Raw genomic sequence first — 18,929 nt, 5'->3', positions numbered from 1 at the left:
GTCTTCATGGCCCTACGTTTGCCTTCTATGATAATCTATGTCTATGGATCTCTTTCACTTATTTTCTTTTTTTTCTTAGCACTTTACTTATTATCAATTTCTTTCTTCAGTCCACTAATTCCATAATTTCTGTACTTTTGGCTGTATAGATTTTTTGAACGTGATTACTATTTTTACATTTCAGTAAATTATTATTTCTTTTTCAGTTGTCCTCAAATTATTATTATTTTTTTCTAAATTGTCTTCAAATTAATTGATGAAAACCACATAATAGATTAATTTATATATTGAATTTTGCAACACGACAAGAAATATTGTCTTATTCGATCAATGTTATTGCTTTTATTTATAATGATAATTTTCTTTTTCATTTACCAATATCACCCATATTCATTTTTATTATAAATGGATAAATAATTTGTATGACGGTGTAATCGATATATTATAGACAATGTGATATTTTATTTTCATTAATTATTTTTTTTTTGTCATGATTTCTTTTCTATGCTTATCCTTACATTAAAGAGAATTGCTTTTAAACAGTAGCTATCATGAGATTGGCTTTTGTTTTCTCTTTTATTTAAACTTTTTTCTTACCCGAATTCCTAAATAAATGAATGAATAAATAACAGAATTGTTGGAAACTGAAATATAAAAGAAAACTGAAAAATAAAAGAAAACTGAAAAATAAAAATGACTATTTTTCTTCCATTTCTTCTTCTTGTTGAAAACGCCCATCTCAATCTCATTTCCCACTTCCGAGGTTATTCCCTTTTGCCGGCTAGCCCAATTCCTCCTATTTTTTGTTTCTGTGTTCCTTCGAAATTCCACAATTTCAATAACACCCTCCCTTCGTTTAACACTTTTCACCAATTCAACCTTTGATCTTTGATATTTCCACCCATTTTCTTGTTTGATCGGGGGATTCTCAATTTGGGTGCCCCTTCTGTTTCTTATCTCACCATTGGGTCCAATAATCTGCGTTTTCTTCAGATTGAAAGCAATGGGCATAGGGTTCGAGTGGAATGATGGTACGGAAAATGATATATGGAAAATGTAATTTGGTCGTGTGTATTGGGCATAGTAATGTTGTTTAAATTCTTAAATTACATCATCAATTCTAGCTACTTCTACCCTGTATAATTTAAATTTCCACGAATTTGGCACTGTAAATGTTATCGTGGTATTGAGTTTTGATTAATTTTGAATGAACAAAATAACTTTTTCTTACCCATAATATACCTTTGGTAGCACATCGTTTACATATTCTTTTGTGTAGAACAGGTATTCGCTTATATGTAACTGAATGAAGGATAAATAAGTGTGTTTTATGTTTATGATCTTAATGAATTTCTAATATCCACTTGCTCCTCCTGAGTTTTTTTCTTTGGTTTGTGTGCGCATGTGTTGGACTGTTTACTTTATTCTATTTAGTAGTTAATTTACGAGTTTAATAGACATACATTGTTACTGTAAAGATTTCGTACTTTTGACCGATAAGAAACCATTATTTGTATGTCCTGGAAAATAGTTGTTATGAAAGTCATCAAATTTACATACATGTCAGTTTGTGATTGTCACAGTGATTGGATGACAATGTGAAACTTATTTACATTGTTAGTGTGTAGACTGTTTACTCCAATCTGTTTGACACCTTAATGAATGCAATTCTGTTGGTAACTGGGATTAGGATATGAAGATATTTGATAAGGTTCTTGGTTGCTTTGTTTATTTTATGCTTATGGGTTATGGCACAGCAAACTGAAATCTCACAATACTTTTATTCTAGTTATTACATACTTGCATTGCATGCTTTAAAATTAAATGAGCAAATACTGTAATTATGTGTATGAGAAACTTATACATTTTTCAGTAAATTTTGTAAATTGATAGTGACATCAATATTTTTGTGCATCTATTTTCAGGTTTTCCTCATAGTGATGATTAGGGAAGCCATTTGTCTTTAGATTTGAGAGAGCTGATTTGTGATTTTTGAATGGAGAAGAAAAGATTAGATGACTATGAACCAGGTCCAGTTCCTTCACCAAAGGGGGTAGATAGATTTGGTTTTGTAAAACAGGATAATACTTCTGATGGTTTAGTCAAAAGTAGATCAGCCTATGAGTATGAGAGGTATTTTGCTTTCCTCCTGTTGATTTGTGTTTTTTCTGTGTTACGAGCATAAAATAAATAGCCAGTGATATTTACCTATGTTACCTCTATCATTCATCAGATATAGGGAGGAGAGAAGGGTTAGAAAATGGAGGAAGATGATTGGGGTTGGTGGCAGTGATTGGAAGCATTATCTGAGGAGAAAACCTCATGTTGTTAAAAGGCGTATAAGGAAAGGAATTCCAGATTGTTTAAGGGGCCTTGTTTGGCAGTTGATATCTGGAAGTCGAGACCTACTGCTGATGAACCCTGGAGTTTATGAGGTAATCAAGTTAAATTGTACTGATGAAAAATTATGATTCATTTTGTACAACACTGTGTTGCCTATGATCAGTGCTTGTCTCGCTGTTGTTTGTTATAGTTCTCCAATAAATATGAACTGAAGAATATTCTCCATTTTTATTTGCACATCTTTTTACGGCTTGGTATATTTGTGCTTGCTGTTGCAATGTCACCACCCTGGTGGGTATGCGTGGTGTTTGAGTTGAACAATATTTTTCTTAGTAATGTAGGTTATAAATTATTTTGAATATGGATGTGTGGATATTTGAAGTTGTTGGAGAATCTATATTGACCAAATATATAACCAAATTACAGTATGGGTATAAATCTTTCTTTATAAGTTAGTTTTGTAAAGTTAAATAAGACTTATAGTCTACTTTTTAATATGGTATCAAAGTCTATACTAGTGAAATTTGTTAGACCTACCACACCTGCTATTGGGCTACCCACAAATATGTAGTGATGTGCTTGAGATGTTCAGTCCTTGCTGTGAAGGGTGTGGTAAAGATCTCACATGTATTATAAGTGGGTGTATATCTCATCTTATAAGTTGATTTTATGAGATTGAGTTACACTTAAAGTCTACTTTTTAAGAAAAAATATTAGATCAATTTTATTTGACTGTTGTAAGGAAATCCTACTTTAATGTTATCTTCCTAAAATAACCATTTTATTATTATTGGAGTAGTATTTTAAATATGGATGTATAGATATTTGAAGTTATTTGATCATTTTTTTTATTTGATTGCAATAATTGAAATCCTACTTTGGAGTTGTCTTCCTAAAGAATCATTTTTATTATTATTAGAGTAGTATTTTACTATGTAAAACGGTTAGTGTTATATGTTCTGTAATGATTGAGCAGTTGTGTATTTAGTTAAGTCTGTTGAGTCTGTTGCAATATGTTATGTTTTCTGTTCCTAGTTAGTTAGGTATCGCTTGCTGAATGTTTAATGTTACTCCGTTATATATATTGCTGATCTCTTATCTTTTGATCTCTTATCTTTTGTATCTTGTCGAATACAATTTTACTCAAATTAAAATATTCTTCTTTTGTTTTTCTGATCTTTAAGAATTTTGTATAAAATTGAAGAGATAGTGTGAATTACTGAATTACGTGGTTTTTTATACTGAAGTTTCCTCCTTTTCTTTATGAAATTATATTGAATTTTATGACACAACTGTTCCTTGTTTTGGAGTTTGCTTTGACAAGACATTGCATTTATTGCAGCAACTTGTCATCTATGAGACATCAGCCTCTGAACTGGATATAATTCGAGACATTTCTCGCACCTTCCCTTCTCATGTATTCTTCCAACAGAGACATGGACCTGGACAGCGGTCTCTCTACAATGTTCTAAAGGCTTACTCTGTCTTTGACAGAAATGTTGGATATGTTCAGGTTTTACACAGGAACTCATCACCTTTTTGTGCTTGTTGTGAAGAAATTCATAATATTGATCATTTTAAAACTCCAGGGAATGGGGTTTTTAGCGGGGCTTTTGCTTCTTTATATGAGTGAGGAGGATGCATTTTGGTTGTTGGTGGCATTGTTGAAAGGAGCTGTTCATGCCCCAATGGAAGGCTTGTATTTGGTAATTGTTTTATTCTATGCATTTATTTGTTTGGATTACTGATGTTTTATGTATTATCCCTCTCTTGTATAAGATACATGATATTCTATGAGGAAAGATTAGGATATGCAGAGAATTGTGTGTTTCTTTTTAAAATTTTACTTTGATGATAATAATTCTTGTCTAAGCAAAACTGCTGTTATATTGATTGCAGGCAGGATTGCCTCTGGTACAACAATACCTCTTTCAATTTGAATGCTTGGTGAGAGAGCATCTACCGAAGTTGGGCGAACATTTTTCCAATGAAATGATAAATCCTAGCATGTATGCTAGCCAGTGGTTCATAACTGTATTTTCATATTCCTTTCCATTTCATTTGGCTCTTCGAATTTGGGATGTCTTTCTCTACGAGGTTAGCAGTGCTTTCTGTCCGAAGAACCATATATTGGTTAGAAATATGAGCCTATAATGATCACTTTCTTATCCTTCAGGGTGTTAAAATTGTCTTCAAAGTTGGCTTGGCCCTATTAAAGTACTGCCATGATGACTTGGTTAGTATCATTTGACCTGTCTCCGTTGTAAACCAAAGCAAACATCTACTCACTGTTTGTGTTTGTTTGTTTATCAGGTTAAACTACCTTTTGAAAAACTCATACATGCTTTGAAAAACTTCCCTGGGAATGCAATGAATCCAGATATGTTGTTACCACTTGCTTATTCCATCAAGGTTCTCTTCCTTTCTCTGTTTTTTTTTCTTTAAGTTCTACATACCCAAAAACACATGTTCTCCTCTTTGTCATAGAATATGAATGACATGCGTCCTTGTTATTTTTCCTTCACTTCATAAACTTTAACATGCATTTTTGTTTGCCAAACTCCAAGTTACTTGTAAAATTGAATGTTGTGCTATCTGTTACTTACAAAACTCTGATTTATTGATTTGGCTGATTAAGTGGTAATCATGGTTATCAAATTCTCGAGTAAACTCGTAAACTTAGTTTACGTTCTCAGACATGGCTTCCGAGTTAACTCGGAAGTAAACTCGTTTTCTGCATAAACTCGATAAAATCGACTGTAAAATCGATAGGATCATGTAAAATCACGAGTTTGGAGCGATTCTGCGAGCTTGAAAGTTATATATTTAATGAAATGCATCAAAATTAATGACAATAATTCATGTATTTATATTTTACAATATTTATTTTTATGAACAATATAACTATAAATTTTATTTATTTAAAGTTATATAATTTTATAGACTTATTTGAATTATGATATTTATATAATTTTTTTCATCTGAAGTAAACTCTTACGAGTTTACGAGTCGAGTTTACTCGACTCTCACGAGTTTACGAGTCGACTCGACTCTCACGAGTTTACGTAAACTCTCGAATTTGATAACCTTAGTGGTAATAATAGTATTGATACAAGAAATGAAAGGAGAAATGAAAGTAACCTCAAAATCTAGGATGAAATGAAGGATAGTGACTGTCATTTCAGAAAAAAAAAAATACTAGAAAGGATTTTGATGACACCAGATATTGAAATTCTATTGTGAGAAGTGGTGTTATAAAAAAACAAGCATGGTGGATTTTTCACTGGTAGCCACAGCTTGACCCCAACAAATCGTGTTTCACATGGCAGTTGCATCGGGCATTGGAGAGTGGTGACTTGGCGGTCCTTTGTGAAATAAAGGAGAAGCCTTAATATTATCTCTCCCTTTTTTTCCTGGCTGTCCAAGTGTTTTTTTTTCTTAAAAAAAGGGGGTTAGGCCATACAACTCGGGCCAAACCAAACATTTAGAGCAAAATTTTAATCTAGGAACCGTACCCAACTTGAAGGAATCCACCTATCATCCAACTTATTTTTTTGTGAAGTGCCACCTACCATTGCTGAATGCAAGTCCTCTTTTCTTTTCTTATTTTTTTTTCTTTCAATTTCCTGTTTACTCAGCACTGCCCCACTCACTCTATTTGTCTTTTTTTTCCCACTCAGTAGTTATTTTCTGAAAAATTTATCACCAGTTTTCCGGCAGCTATAAGGGTCACTGGATGCGGCATAAATGGCTCAGTTTGGAAACATTGTCATCTCATGAATGAATCAAACTTTAATAGAACTGTCTGTAATTATTGTGGAAAAATTATGAAAGGAGTTATTAGGTCAAAACACATCTAATGGCAAATAAGTGCAATGCTGCAGCTTGCACCAAGACAAGAGAAGAGCTTTGAAAACTATTCAAAGAAAAAACTGCCACCTCCTCCATCAATGCCATACATAGTGCGGCTTACGGTAATAATGAGAGTGAAGATGATGTTGAAATTTCCACTGCTAGCAATGATAAAGGGAGAAATAGTGGAGGAAACAAAGGGCCGCTGAATATGTTTTTTGTAGAAATCCAACTACTGCAAAATATAAGAGAAAGAAGGTGAAACTAAGGCAAGATTACTTGATTTAAAGGTATCAGTGCAATAATATATTACTTGATTTTGGTACCAAACATACTTGTCATTCAGCCTTGTAAGATTGAAGGACTTTCAAGGTATGATTGATGCTATTGGTGCCTATGGACCTAATTTGCCAGGTTCTACATATCATGAAACTAGAGTTTCACTCCTAACAAAGAGATGGATTACACTTAAAAGTTGTTAAAAGATCATAAAATGTAGTAGATCAAACATGGTTGCTCTATTATATCTTGCAAAGGTAGTATCAAGAGAAAGGAAATTTGAAAGAGATGTTTTAAATAAATAAGAGGTAACAAACCATTCGTGTCTGATATATATGGATCTTCTTAGTTCCAATAATTTACCAACTAAGACATCATTCTTCCAGTATTTTGTGATAACTTGGAGTAACATTTTCTTCTCCAATCTCCTTGACATGGGTATCAAGCATTTCAAATATAGTTCTATCAAGCATCTGAACACTTTTAAAGGTGTGCAATTTTGAATTACCTGGTGTAATACCTTATGTACAGCATTGCAACCCCAGGCATGTGCCGAGGACTTTGAAATTTCTAGATAAAGTCTCACGAAAATGGCTTCCTTTTGATTTGTTTATCTGCCGTCCAAACCTTTAACTCTGCCAATATAGGCAAATTTATGTGAAAATTAGGTATCCAAAGTAAATCATTGAAATAAAACTTGTCAAAATTCCTGTAAACCAGCAGGTTGTATGTTATGTTAGAAGTGGACTTTAAGTCTAACTCAACCCCACAAAACCGGCTTGTAAGGTGAGGTTTGCACCTCACTTATATATTATAAATTGACCTTAGCTCTAGTCGATGTGAGACTTCTAACACACCCCCTTCACGCCGAGGTATAGACATCTAGTGCGTGATAGTAGAAATTAATGGGTGGTCCGATAGCGGCCCGACAACGGGTGGAAACAAAAATGCCCACTTAGAACTCGTTAGGATAGGTTCTAACCATGGCTCTGATACCATGTTAGAAGTGGACTTTAAGTCTAACTCAACCCCACAAAACCGGCTTGTAAGGTGAGGTTTGCACCTCACTTATATATTATAAATTGGCCTTATCTCTAGTCGATGTGAGACTTCCAACAATAGGAAATTCTGGGCCTTGTATGAACGGGTTAACCTTTTTGTAACAATGGTATCAGAGCCTTGCAACGAACCCGATGTTTCGAGTTCAAACCTTGGGGCAACCTACTCCTACCATTGGGGGAGTCCCGAATTTTCCAAGCCGCCAGGTGCCGACTTCTTTAGGAGGGGCGTTTGTTATAGGAAATTATGGGCCTTGTATGAACGGGTTAACCTTTTTGTAACATTGTATGGCAGTTTATTGGAATGTAAAAGAAAAATAGAAGATTTAGATAAAGTGAAAATGCATTGAGAACCCTAAACCTTAAGTGATTCATTAGATTTGCTTAACTCCAGGAGTTAAATAGTATATACTTGGGTTGTTGGATTACCCTTATCGTAACTTATTTATTGGCCCATATGATCTCTCTTTCTGGATCACCTCTGGAGTGGCCTGGGAGATGAAGAGGATGTAAGGGAATTTCTTTGATCGGTTGTAGGTGACAAACAAAATCTATATTGTCTTTGCCACTTGGGAATTTTTCTTAGGCGTCTTGAAAATTTGGTGTCTGGCAACAATGCTTTAGTGACTAAATGATTATTACATTTTCTTTTAGTGTCACCTAATAATTTAGAGCAGTTATAGTTAAATTAAATCAGAACATGGAAATATGATACGTTCTGTCGTAACAATGTTCAATTTTCTTACGCTGTCTGTTGGTTATATTATTGAAGGAAAGGTTGAGAGGGTGGAACAGAGAAAACTCAGAGAATAAAACAGAGGAATATAAAACTGCTTGATGTATTATTTTTGGAGTGCAATTGCTTTTATAAAGCAAATAAGTGAACGTAAATGTACGAAAATGTTGGCCTCTATAACCACTAACAAACTAGTGCTCTTAGTGCCTAGAAAATAGCAAATAAATTCTACTAGTCAACATGACTTTTATTTTCCTAAAAAATAGCATAACATATAATTTTAATTTCCAATAGTCATTAATCAACACTCCTCCTTGACTTTGGAACTGCAAACTCCAAGCTTTTGTCTCAAGAACTCAAATCTAGATTTTGGAAGTGCCTTGGTTAGGATATCAGCCACTTGATCTTCTGATTTGCAGTAGACTAGTTTTATTTGTCCTTCTCTTTGAACTTCTCTTAAAAGGAAAAGTTTTATCTTAAAATGCTTTGTTTTGCCATGAAAAACTGGATTATTGGCAATTGAAATTGCAGCTTGATTATCCACAAAAATCTTTGTGCTGTCTTCTTGTTCTATGTGTAAATCAGCCATGATCTTCCTTATCCAGACAGTTTGATTTACAGCAGCTGCAGCAGCAACATACTCTGCTTCTGCTGTTGATTGGGCTATAATTTCTTGTTTTTTGGAACACCATGAAAAAACTCCAGAACCAAGTGAGAAACAATAACCAGAAGTGCTTCTCATATCATCAACACATCCTGCCCAATCACTATCTGAATAACCATGAAAACTTAAGCTTTCAACTTTCTTGAACCATATACCATAATCAATTGTGCCTTTAACATATCTAAGAATTCTTTTTGCTGCTTGAAAATGAATTTCACTAGCACAATGCATGTACCTTGATAACAAACTCACTGAATGCATGATGTCTGGTCTGGTGGCAGTTAAATACATTAAGCATCCAATTAAGGATCTAAACAGCTTTTCATCAACCTTTTCAGCACCATCTTCTCTGCAGAACTTTTCTTTTTGGTTCATTGGAGTTGCAGCTGACTTACACTCTCCCATGTTGAACTTCATAAGCACTTCCTTTGCATACTTTTCTTGGCACACAAATATTTCATTTTTCTTTTGTTGCACTTGCATACCAAGAAAAAATGTCATCTTTCCAAGGTCTGTCATTTCAAAGACATTTTCCATTTCTTCTTTAAACTTGTCAATCATCTCCTTACAATTTCCTGTAACAAATAAGTCATCAACATACAGAGATATCATAAGTATATCTTCATTCACCTTTTTAATATATAAGGTGTACTCACTCAGACTTTTCACAAAGCCTAAGCTCATTAAATGTGCATCAATTCTGCTATACCAAGACCTTGGTGCTTGTTTCAAACCATATAATGCCTTTTTCAGTAGATAAACCTTGTCTTCTTGTCCTTGAAGAGCAAAACCTTCTGGCTGTTCCACAAAAATTTCTTCCTCCAAATATCCATTCAAAAATGCTGATTTTACATCCAATTGATGTATAAGCCAACCCTTTTGTGCAACTAGTGCTAGCAGCAATCTTATTGTGTCTAGCCTGGCAACTGGGGCAAATGTTTCAGAGAAATCCACCCCAAACATCTGAGCATATCCCTTGACAACAAGTCTTGCCTTGTACTTGTTCACAGAACCATCGGGATTGAACTTGGTTCTATAAACCCACTTTACTCCAATGGCCTTCTTATGACTAGGTCTATCCACCAACTCCCACGTCTGATTTTTTTCAATCATTTTGAGCTCCTCTTCCATAGCATTTATCCATTTTTTGTCAGTTGCAGCCTCTTCATATCCACCAGGTTCCATGACAGCAACATTACACCTTTGATAGATGTCAGAAAGCAATCTTGTTCCTCTAACAGGTTCATCATCCACATCTTCATTCTCCTCCTGCAATCCAAGCTCATTGTTGCCTTTCCAGTTCAAACAATCAAATTGTTCAAGGAATTTGTTGTCTTTCCAGCCCCAACAGTCAAACTCCAAGAATTTCACATCCCTGCTAACAATAACTTTGTTTTTGTGTGGAAGATAGATCCTGTAAGCCTTTGAAATCAAGCTATAGCCTACAAAAATTCCAGGTTCTGCTTTCTTGTCCAATTTGTCTCTCTTAATATGAGGAATATAAGAGAAACACAAGCAACCAAATATCTTTAAATTAAACAGCTCAGGTTTGTAACCGTACCATGCTTCAAAAGGCGTTCTCTGTTGTAAAGCTTTTGTTGGCAGTCTATTGAGTAAAAACACTGCAGTATTTACAGCCTCTGCCCAGAATTTTTTAGGCAAATCTTTGTCATGAAGTAAGCACCTAGCCATCTCCATAATCGTCCGATTTTTCCTTTCTGCGGTGCCATTTTGCTGAGGTGAATAAGGGGCTGTAAGCTGGTGTTCTACACCTGTATCTTCACAAAACTTGTTAAATTTTTTTGAAGTATATTCAGTTCCATTGTCGGATCTGATCATCTGCATTTTGCACTTGCTTTGATTTTCCACCAAAGTTTTAAACTTCCAAAAAATGTCAGCAACTTCATATTTAAACTTCATACAATATATCCAACACATTCTTGTCATGTCATCAATGAAAATAATATAATACCTACTGCCATTCAATGATGGTGTGCTCATAGGTCCTCCAACATCTGTATGTATCAATTGTAGATTTTGTATAGCCCTCCAAGTCTTGTTTTGTGGAAATGGGAGTCTTGTTTGCTTTCCATACTGACAAGCAATGCATGTAGGAGATTCTTCTTCTATATCAGGTAAGCCTCTGACCATGTTATTCTTCTTCAAGAATATTAGAGCACTGTGGTGAAAATGGCCCAATCTTTTATGCCAAAGTATTGTATTGCTGACCTCTTTGTGCACTGCAGCATGTTCTTCACTCATGAAGTCCAAAGCAAAGCTTTTTCCTTTCATTCTAACTTTAAATACTTCCTTGCCAGCTGAATCTTTGATTATGCAGTTTTTATCTTCAAACAACACCTTATAACCTTTTTCAAGCAATTGAGGAACACTCAACAGGTTTTGGTTAATTTCTGGAACATATAAAACATCTGAAATTAGTTTCAAACCTGTTTGACCTTCAATTGCCACTGTTCCTTTGCCTTTTACTGCAATATATGCTCCATTACCTACTCTGACTTTAGAAAGTGCAGTTTTGTCAAGTTCTTTAAAGAGCTCTCGATCATAACTCATATGATTTGTGCAACCACTGTCTATGAGCCAACTTTCTGTGGAGCTATTGGCAGCAAAGCATGTAACAGCAAACAATTGTTCTTCTTGTGGTTGATCCTTAGCAACCTTAACTTCTCCTTGTTGTTGATGAGATTTGCAAATCTTTTCCATGTGCCCTAGCTGCCCACACTTATGACACTTTACATCAGGTCTCCACCAGCACCTTTTTTGTGGATGATTGGTTTTTTTACAATGAGGACAAGGTGGAAAAACATGATTATCATTACTCTTGTTGATCTTGTTTAATCTTCCAGGTTTGGAGTCATGGTTCTGCTTCTTTTTTTGTTTGTTGCCATTGCTCTGGAATTGGACTTGAAAAGCACCCTCCACAGATCCTTCTTGCCTCATAAGTCTTCTTTGCTCTTGGGCCTGTAAGGCATGCATCACCTCTGCCAAAGTGATCTTAGATAGATCCTTTGTGTTCTCCAAGGTAGCTATAGAAGCTTCATATCTCTCTGGTACTGATACAAGAATTTTTTCAACAATTCTTGAATCAGAAAAAGCGGTGCCCAGCAATCGTACTTTGTTGGCAATGCCAAGCAACGTATTTGAGTACTCTTTTATGGTGTCTGATTCTTTCATTCGTTGCAGCTCAAATTCTCTCATTAAATTCAATACTTGCATGCTTCTAATCCTCTCATCTCCTGCATATTCTTCCTTCAAGTAATCCCAAATTGCTTTTGCTGTGTTGTGAGACATGATCCTGGTGAAAATTATTTTTGAAACACCAGAAAATAAACATGCCTTTGCCTTTGCTTTTCTGGTTTTTTTCTCCTTGTGGGTTTTCATCTGGGCTATAGTGGGGTTGTCGGGCAGCGGAGCAATTTCGTAATCCTCCTCCACTGCTTCCCAAAGATCCAAAGCCTCTAGGAAGTTCTGCATTTTTATGGCCCAAAGATCATAGTTATCTCCATCAAAGATAGGAGGAGCAACTTGAGAGAAACTTGTTTCAGCATCCATAGGTCCCGTAAGACGTAGCTCTGATACCAATTTGTTGGTTATATTATTGAAGGAAAGGTTGAGAGGGTGGAACAGAGAAAACTCAGAGAATAAAACAGAGGAATATAAAACTGCTTGATGTATTATTTTTGGAGTGCAATTGCTTTTATAAAGCAAATAAGTGAACGTAAATGTACGAAAATGTTGGCCTCTATAACCACTAACAAACTAGTGCTCTTAGTGCCTAGAAAATAGCAAATAAATTCTACTAGTCAATATGACTTTTATTTTCCTAAAAAATAGCATAACATATAATTTTAATTTCCAATAGTCATTAATCAACACTGTCCTTCTATCATATGATGATGCATAATTGAATTAGACTAGGCACATATGAACAAGTATCTTGTTTGGTCAAAGCCATAAAACTAGATCATCGTGTGCTATTTATGGTTCTGTATTTATGGTTCTGCTCCTCTGTCTAAACAGTAGAACTCCTACTTCAACATTTACACTTTTGTTTAATTAGTTCTTTACCATATACTGACTAAATACATGTGTTGCACACTACATAATGGTCATTACAATATTACATGGCTGTGATGTTATTACACTGTATAGTTCTTTTGTATAATTTTAAGATTACAAGTCTGTAATATGGTTCTCATCATCAGATATCAAAGCGTTTGGAGGAATTGAAACAAGAGTATGAGACGAAGACTGGAAAGATTAGACGAGCTAGAGAGGTTTCTGAAAAACCAATGCTTCCTGGTGAGAGCAACTGAAGTGAGAGCATTTGTTAGACATGTAGAACTAATGGTAAACCTGAGAGGAGAACCTCTTAGTGAAGGTTTCTCTTTCATGCTGGGTGCTAATCCAGTGTGAAATGCATACTATGTACAGTTGTAGTAGTTGTTTTCAGAGTTAAAAAGAGGCTTTAATAAAGATGAAAATCTGTTGCATGCCTAGAGGCTCATGGGTCTCTTTTCTTTTTCTCTTTTACTACTCTATAAAGATAATGTTGTTTCAGAAATTGTTGTTATTGTTAATATCAAGGAGAAAGTGCTTTTGTTGTAAGACATTGTGTCTGTTTGAGTGAAACTGAGAAAGGAATCAGTTTTCAAGTGTTTGTAGAGGAATATGTTCTCACCAAAAAAAGCGACAAATAGAGATAGTAGGGAATTACTATTTGTTATTGAGTAAATTATGTTGTATTTTGGGAGGTTTGTTAAAGAAATGTCAAATTCCAAAATTTTTAATAAATTAATATAAATGAAGTTCATTGTTAATAAATTGAACTATTGTTATTCTGTCATAACTTGTTTTGAAAAACTTCATGTTTTGTTTGTTAAATCAAAATTGTGAAGAATGTAGTTCCTCTTTTGTCATAACAGTAGTCTTAGAGAGTATTGTGAAAGTTAGTTTGTGACCTATTTGACTAGTTTAATTAACACAATGTTATATCAGATATTTTAAAGTAAATTATTTCAGGACTTTTATCTATGTTTTAACTTAATTTAACTAGCTTTTAATTTGTAGTTTATTTAAATTTTTATTCTTTTATATTTTAATATATTTTTTTGTTGTTTTTATTTTTTTACTCGTTGTTATCCTTAATTTTTGTATTTATTTTCTCATTACTAATAATTCATTACAAGATGTTTTGTGAAAATTACATACAATAAAAATTATACAAACAAAAAAAAAACTCTAAAGTTACACATTAATTGAACTTAAAAAATATTTTTTCTTGAAAATAAGTAAAAGTTAAATTTGACCAATATATATTATATCAATTACTTTAAATAAAATACTTATTCAAATAAAAAGTTATGCAACTTTAAAAAAAATATAGAAATATTAAATAAAATCTTAATTATTTTTTAAAGAAATCTAAAATTATAACTTCATAATAATATACTTTTTAGAAAATATAAATTTTATTTATATAATAAAATTTATGTATTTGTATTTCTTTGGTCATTTTATATTTACCAATTAATTTTGTAAGTTCCTCTTGTCCCTTCAAATATAGACAGCACTAAAAATGGAACAGAGTCTGAACTAAAAAATTAGTTTATTAATTTGGGTTTTAGTTAGGAGTTTATCCTTTGTTAAACATGTATTGACCAAATTTAATATATGTCTTGCCAAATACACTTTTACTATTCAAAGTCATGGCTTAATGAAGGAGAAAATACAACATGAAAAGCTAAAAGATAGGGATTTAAGAAGAATTTGACATTTATTAGAATAAATTAAAGTTTGATTATGTTTTCAATCCCTGAATTTGAAATAATATTTTACTTATATTATTTACTCTTTAGTATCTCAAATTAAAGAAACAATTCTAAACAGTACATTTGAGAAATTAAAATCAGCTATAAAAAATTAATTTAGTCTATTATATTTATTGTTAAGGGATCAAAGTTATTACTTTTTAACCTTGAAAGCCATTTTTTTAAATATGGGGAAAGTAAAATCAGAATTACCCTAAACATAAACACTAAAAATATAATTAAACCAATATTTAATTTCTTAAATTTGAAAATATTTCAAATTATATATACAAAAATAGTAACTCATCTCTTTTTTTTTTCTCTCAGTCTACATGCTCTTCTCTCCTTCTCTTTTCTACTGTCTAGATTCTTTCTCTTTTCATTAGTAGAATTGATATAAAAATATTAATATTTGTATTTTTGAATATTGAATATTATGTATAAATTTTTAATTATCAAATATTTGAAAATTGATTCATTTTTTTTATTTTCATAAAATTTAATACTGAAAATTTTCAGTTTTAAATATACTTTTGAAAAACATATTTGCCCATTAAATAAATTCAATTGGCGCATCCAAACTAAAAAAATTGAAATTTCAAAAACTTGCATTCATTCATTGAAATCAAATATTCGAAAGTAAAAAAAATAAAATAAAAAAAAAGCAATTCAAATTTTGTGCTATTTTAAAATCCCTCTCCAAACATAGAACATTACTCAATATCCATTTTAAATCTTTCCTTCCTAATTTTTTTCTCAAGTTACCAAAACAAACACTATGTTAATGAAGGAATATAAATGTTATAAATTTGCTGACATGCTTTAAAAATAAAAATAAAAAGTTTAAGAAGTTGAGATATATTAAACTAAAATTTGAGGCCTATATTAGACACAAATAGATACACTAAAATTTAACATTAAGCTTTTAAACTTAATTATGCTAATGAGGCACATGTATCGAGTAGCTTGGTCTGTAACAAGATTTGCATCGTTCTGGTTATAGTAACTTTTATTGATTAATATTTTAAATTTTTAATGAAATGTTAATTATTTCATTCAGATTTTTCCTTCAAATAAACTATTGCTAAGTCATTTGCAACATAAAACGAATGATGTATTTGTTGAAGAAATAAAGCTATACATTTTAATTAATTGTTTCAATAAATAGCTGGCATTTATCATATTTTAATCTTTATTAAAAAAAACTTTAATCACGAATATTATCTCATTTCAGCAATGAGAGAAAATCACAACCATTCAACTCTGAAACAACATTAATTACTAATATTTGATTGAGCTGAACTCAACATAGAAAGCAATTACATTTGAAAAAGAATGAAATAATATTCCTGTAAAATACATGCATCAGCACAACAGAGTTTATTTGAAGAGAAACTAAAAAGATCCATTCATCTTCATTTGTTGTTGTTCATCCCTGTTGCATTCTTCACAGCCTCAGCAGCTTCTTGTGCTTTAGCCTGCATTTGGTTTCCAACCTATATACATAACAAAATACACTTTCTTTTAATAATTGCATGTAATAAATTATAGATAATCACATCATTATAAATTTATTTTAATAGAATAATTAATGTTGGAAAATAATAACCTCTTGCAAGGATTCTTGAGCAGATTGAGCAGCATTGGAAGCCTTGTCCATCATGGTGTTCGTCTTTTCCTGCAATTAATGCCACCAAAAACCTTGTGTGAGTGTCCTCAAAATTATTAGATAGTCTTAAAAAGTGTCTAGTAATAAATTTTGTTCTCATTAATGTATGTAAATTTCACTAAGAAATGAAGTGATTATGTGTTAGTTTTTTTATGTTGTATCTATGTTGATTTTTTAAAATATATTGACGTTGACATGTTAAAAACGTTTTTAATATATTTCAAATCATCATAGGAAAGGAATAACACCAAAAACTAAAGAATTCAAATTTCTAAGAAATACTTTTATACATACACTGCATAAAAAATATATTAATATTCTTCTAAATATGGGTTTAATTAGATGCATAACTAAAAACTTATACAATTTTTGTACTAAAATTCTAAAGCAACTAAAATTTTGAAAAAAAGTTAAAGATAAAACAACTATACTTTAAAAATGAGCAAGAAAGTAACACATGTAATGATGTTTCCATATATGTTAGAGAAATTATTAGATAATTTTGAAATAAAAAAGGGTTAATGTTTAAGTTTGGTTGAGTTAGAGAGAAAAAGTTAAGGAAAGACCTGAGCTTCACCCTTGGCTTGTCCAGCTTTGTAGCTCATGTTTTGGGAGTCCATCTTGATTCTTGTACTAAAGTGTTTGTTTGTGAAAATCAAGTGTTGTTTTAGGTTTTGATCAAATGCTAATAATATATTTTGTCTCAAACTCTTGTCACTTATATAGTTTCTCAATTCATTGCATAATTTCTTATCATGATTATGAGATTCACATTTTCCTCCTTCACATGCGTTTTCAAGGACACGTGTCATGGCATTCTTGTTGATGAACATGTATGCATGTGGACGACATTCATTCATTGTTTCAATCTCATACATTTGGACTAGTTCTTATCGTTTTTACTAATAATAGTGATTTTTTGTTCTATCTTATTGCTTAAATATTGGAGTAGAAAAGTCTACGTATGACAAAGTGAGAGAGATATATAGCAAATGATGTTTGGATACTTAGCATTATTAATTGATAAAATAATGTAAACCCCTTTTGTACTATGTTTTACAGGAATTAGTTTATTCCATTTTATATGACGTGTTAAAGAAATAATTTATTCTAAATTATTTGCCATTTTATAAAATTAGAGATGCATTAAACATTTTTAGGACTAAACAAATACTTAAGTAGAGAGATAAAAGGTACATTAGCAAATTATATAACTTTGTTCTGTAAAATTTCAAACATTAATTGCCTTCTTAAATACATATAACAAAATCTTAGAGGTTGTGTGTTACTAGTAGAAAATAATGGTCGTAAAGCATTGATATAAGGAGTTAGTCCATTAATTTTGAACAACTCGGATAAACTAAAAAAAAAAACTATCAAACTAAACTAATATAGTTAATGCAAATTGGTTTATATATCTAAGTTTAATCCAATCAAACTAATGTAATTCAACGAAGGCTGATAGTCAATATATTAAATTTTGAATTGTCGACAATTTATAATGTTATTGACTTTTTATTTTAAGTACTTATCTTTTAATCAACATTTAATGTATATTATGCCTTGATTACATCTGTGTTAATTTGTGAATGTATATTTAATTGTGATTGATTAGATTTTATTATTTTTATTTTGTATAACATGAAAACCAAATGCAAAATACAATTGAAAATTTATAAATTATAAGAAAATGTTGATTAAAATATATACTTATCAGAGATTTTTTTAATGAGATAAAATCAAAATTAAAAGTAAAAGTGAGATATTAACTCATAAACCAATATCAAGGTTAATCGAATTAAAGTAGAATTTGTGAGAAGAATGAGAATGGACTTAAAAAGTTTCTATGATTTGACCAATGAAATATGATAACTGCTAATAAAATATATTATTATTATTCATGTGTTAATTGTTTGTGTGATAGATAGCTACACGATGAGTGGATATTTGAAAATTTTTTGTATGATGATTTCTTTAAGAGTTACACAATAAGGAGTTGCCATGCTGAATTTGTTAAGCATTCTAAGTGTGTTTGAATCTCAACATTTTGATTGGGTTATGGAAAGATTGCTTGGAGAAAATGATCACCGAAGTTGGACAAAAATGCTTTCAGCATATACATATGTACAATACCTTGAAAAATACTCAAAGAAGCCTTTGTGTGTGAGGTTGTATAAGTTTCATAACTATTAATGTTTCACTATATTATTGTTAAAGTTGTCGAATGAAATATTAATATATTATTGTCCATTCATTATTATATTTATTTATTTTAAAAGTTTGGAGACTAAAATATATTAAAATTTAAGACAGAGATTAATTTCAATTTTTAAGTTTAAGTTTAAAGACTAAAAACAAATATATGTAACCTTTATAATAATAAAGATGCAAAGAATTTTATATGACATTCATATATTATGGAGTGATAGACAATGTAGTTATGTCACTGGAAGAAAAATAGTTTTATGTATTCATAGTTTCTAAGGAATTTTAAATTTGG

The 18,929-nt window shown here is 31.7% G+C and overlaps 2 protein-coding genes across 2 annotated transcripts; one reads left to right on the top strand and one right to left on the bottom strand.

Annotated features, from left to right (window-relative positions):
• Window positions 1-713: 713 nt before the first annotated feature.
• Window positions 714-13,558, top strand: LOC124828790 (uncharacterized). Its single transcript, XM_088112496.1, has 9 exons — window positions 714-1,031; window positions 1,926-2,133; window positions 2,234-2,435; window positions 3,686-3,856; window positions 3,933-4,049; window positions 4,243-4,440; window positions 4,520-4,579; window positions 4,657-4,755; window positions 13,156-13,558. Exons 2-9 carry the CDS (start codon window positions 1,997-1,999, stop codon window positions 13,264-13,266), a joined length of 1,095 nt encoding a protein of 364 aa, XP_087968622.1. The 5' UTR covers window positions 714-1,031; window positions 1,926-1,996; the 3' UTR covers window positions 13,267-13,558.
• Window positions 13,559-16,175: 2,617 nt separating this feature from the next.
• On the bottom strand, window positions 16,176-17,049 carry LOC148200172 (uncharacterized). The gene is made up of 3 exons (XM_088112859.1): window positions 16,996-17,049; window positions 16,370-16,438; window positions 16,176-16,256 (listed from the first exon to the last, which is right to left on the bottom strand). The coding sequence occupies exons 1-3, from the start codon at window positions 17,047-17,049 to the stop codon at window positions 16,176-16,178; spliced, it is 204 nt and encodes a 67-aa protein (XP_087968985.1).
• Window positions 17,050-18,929: the final 1,880 nt, after the last annotated feature.

Source organism: Vigna umbellata, chromosome 4 (assembly GCF_029865625.1).
Source record: "Vigna umbellata cultivar VRB3 chromosome 4, Vumbellata_1.0, whole genome shotgun sequence".
NCBI lineage: Eukaryota > Viridiplantae > Streptophyta > Magnoliopsida > Fabales > Fabaceae > Vigna > Vigna umbellata.
Note: the sequence above shows the minus strand (reverse complement) of the source record. Positions and strands in the feature narration are given on the sequence as shown.

Bases quoted from the DNA above. Each gene is read 5' to 3' on its own strand.
- LOC124828790 (XM_088112496.1), top strand. From the start codon at position 1,997: ATGGAGAAGAAAAGATTAGATGACTATGAACCAGGTCCAGTTCCTTCA. The intron at 4,441-4,519 runs GTTAGCAGTGCT...CTTATCCTTCAG, and splicing joins GGGATGTCTTTCTCTACGAG to GGTGTTAAAATTGTCTTCAA. The intron at 4,756-13,155 runs GTTCTCTTCCTT...TCTCATCATCAG, and splicing joins CACTTGCTTATTCCATCAAG to ATATCAAAGCGTTTGGAGGA.
- LOC148200172 (XM_088112859.1), bottom strand. From the start codon at position 17,049: ATGGACTCCCAAAACATGAGCTACAAAGCTGGACAAGCCAAGGGTGAA. The intron at 16,439-16,995 runs GTCTTTCCTTAA...CATTAATTGCAG, and splicing joins AAGCCAAGGGTGAAGCTCAG to GAAAAGACGAACACCATGAT. The intron at 16,257-16,369 runs GTTATTATTTTC...TTATGTATATAG, and splicing joins CTCAAGAATCCTTGCAAGAG to GTTGGAAACCAAATGCAGGC.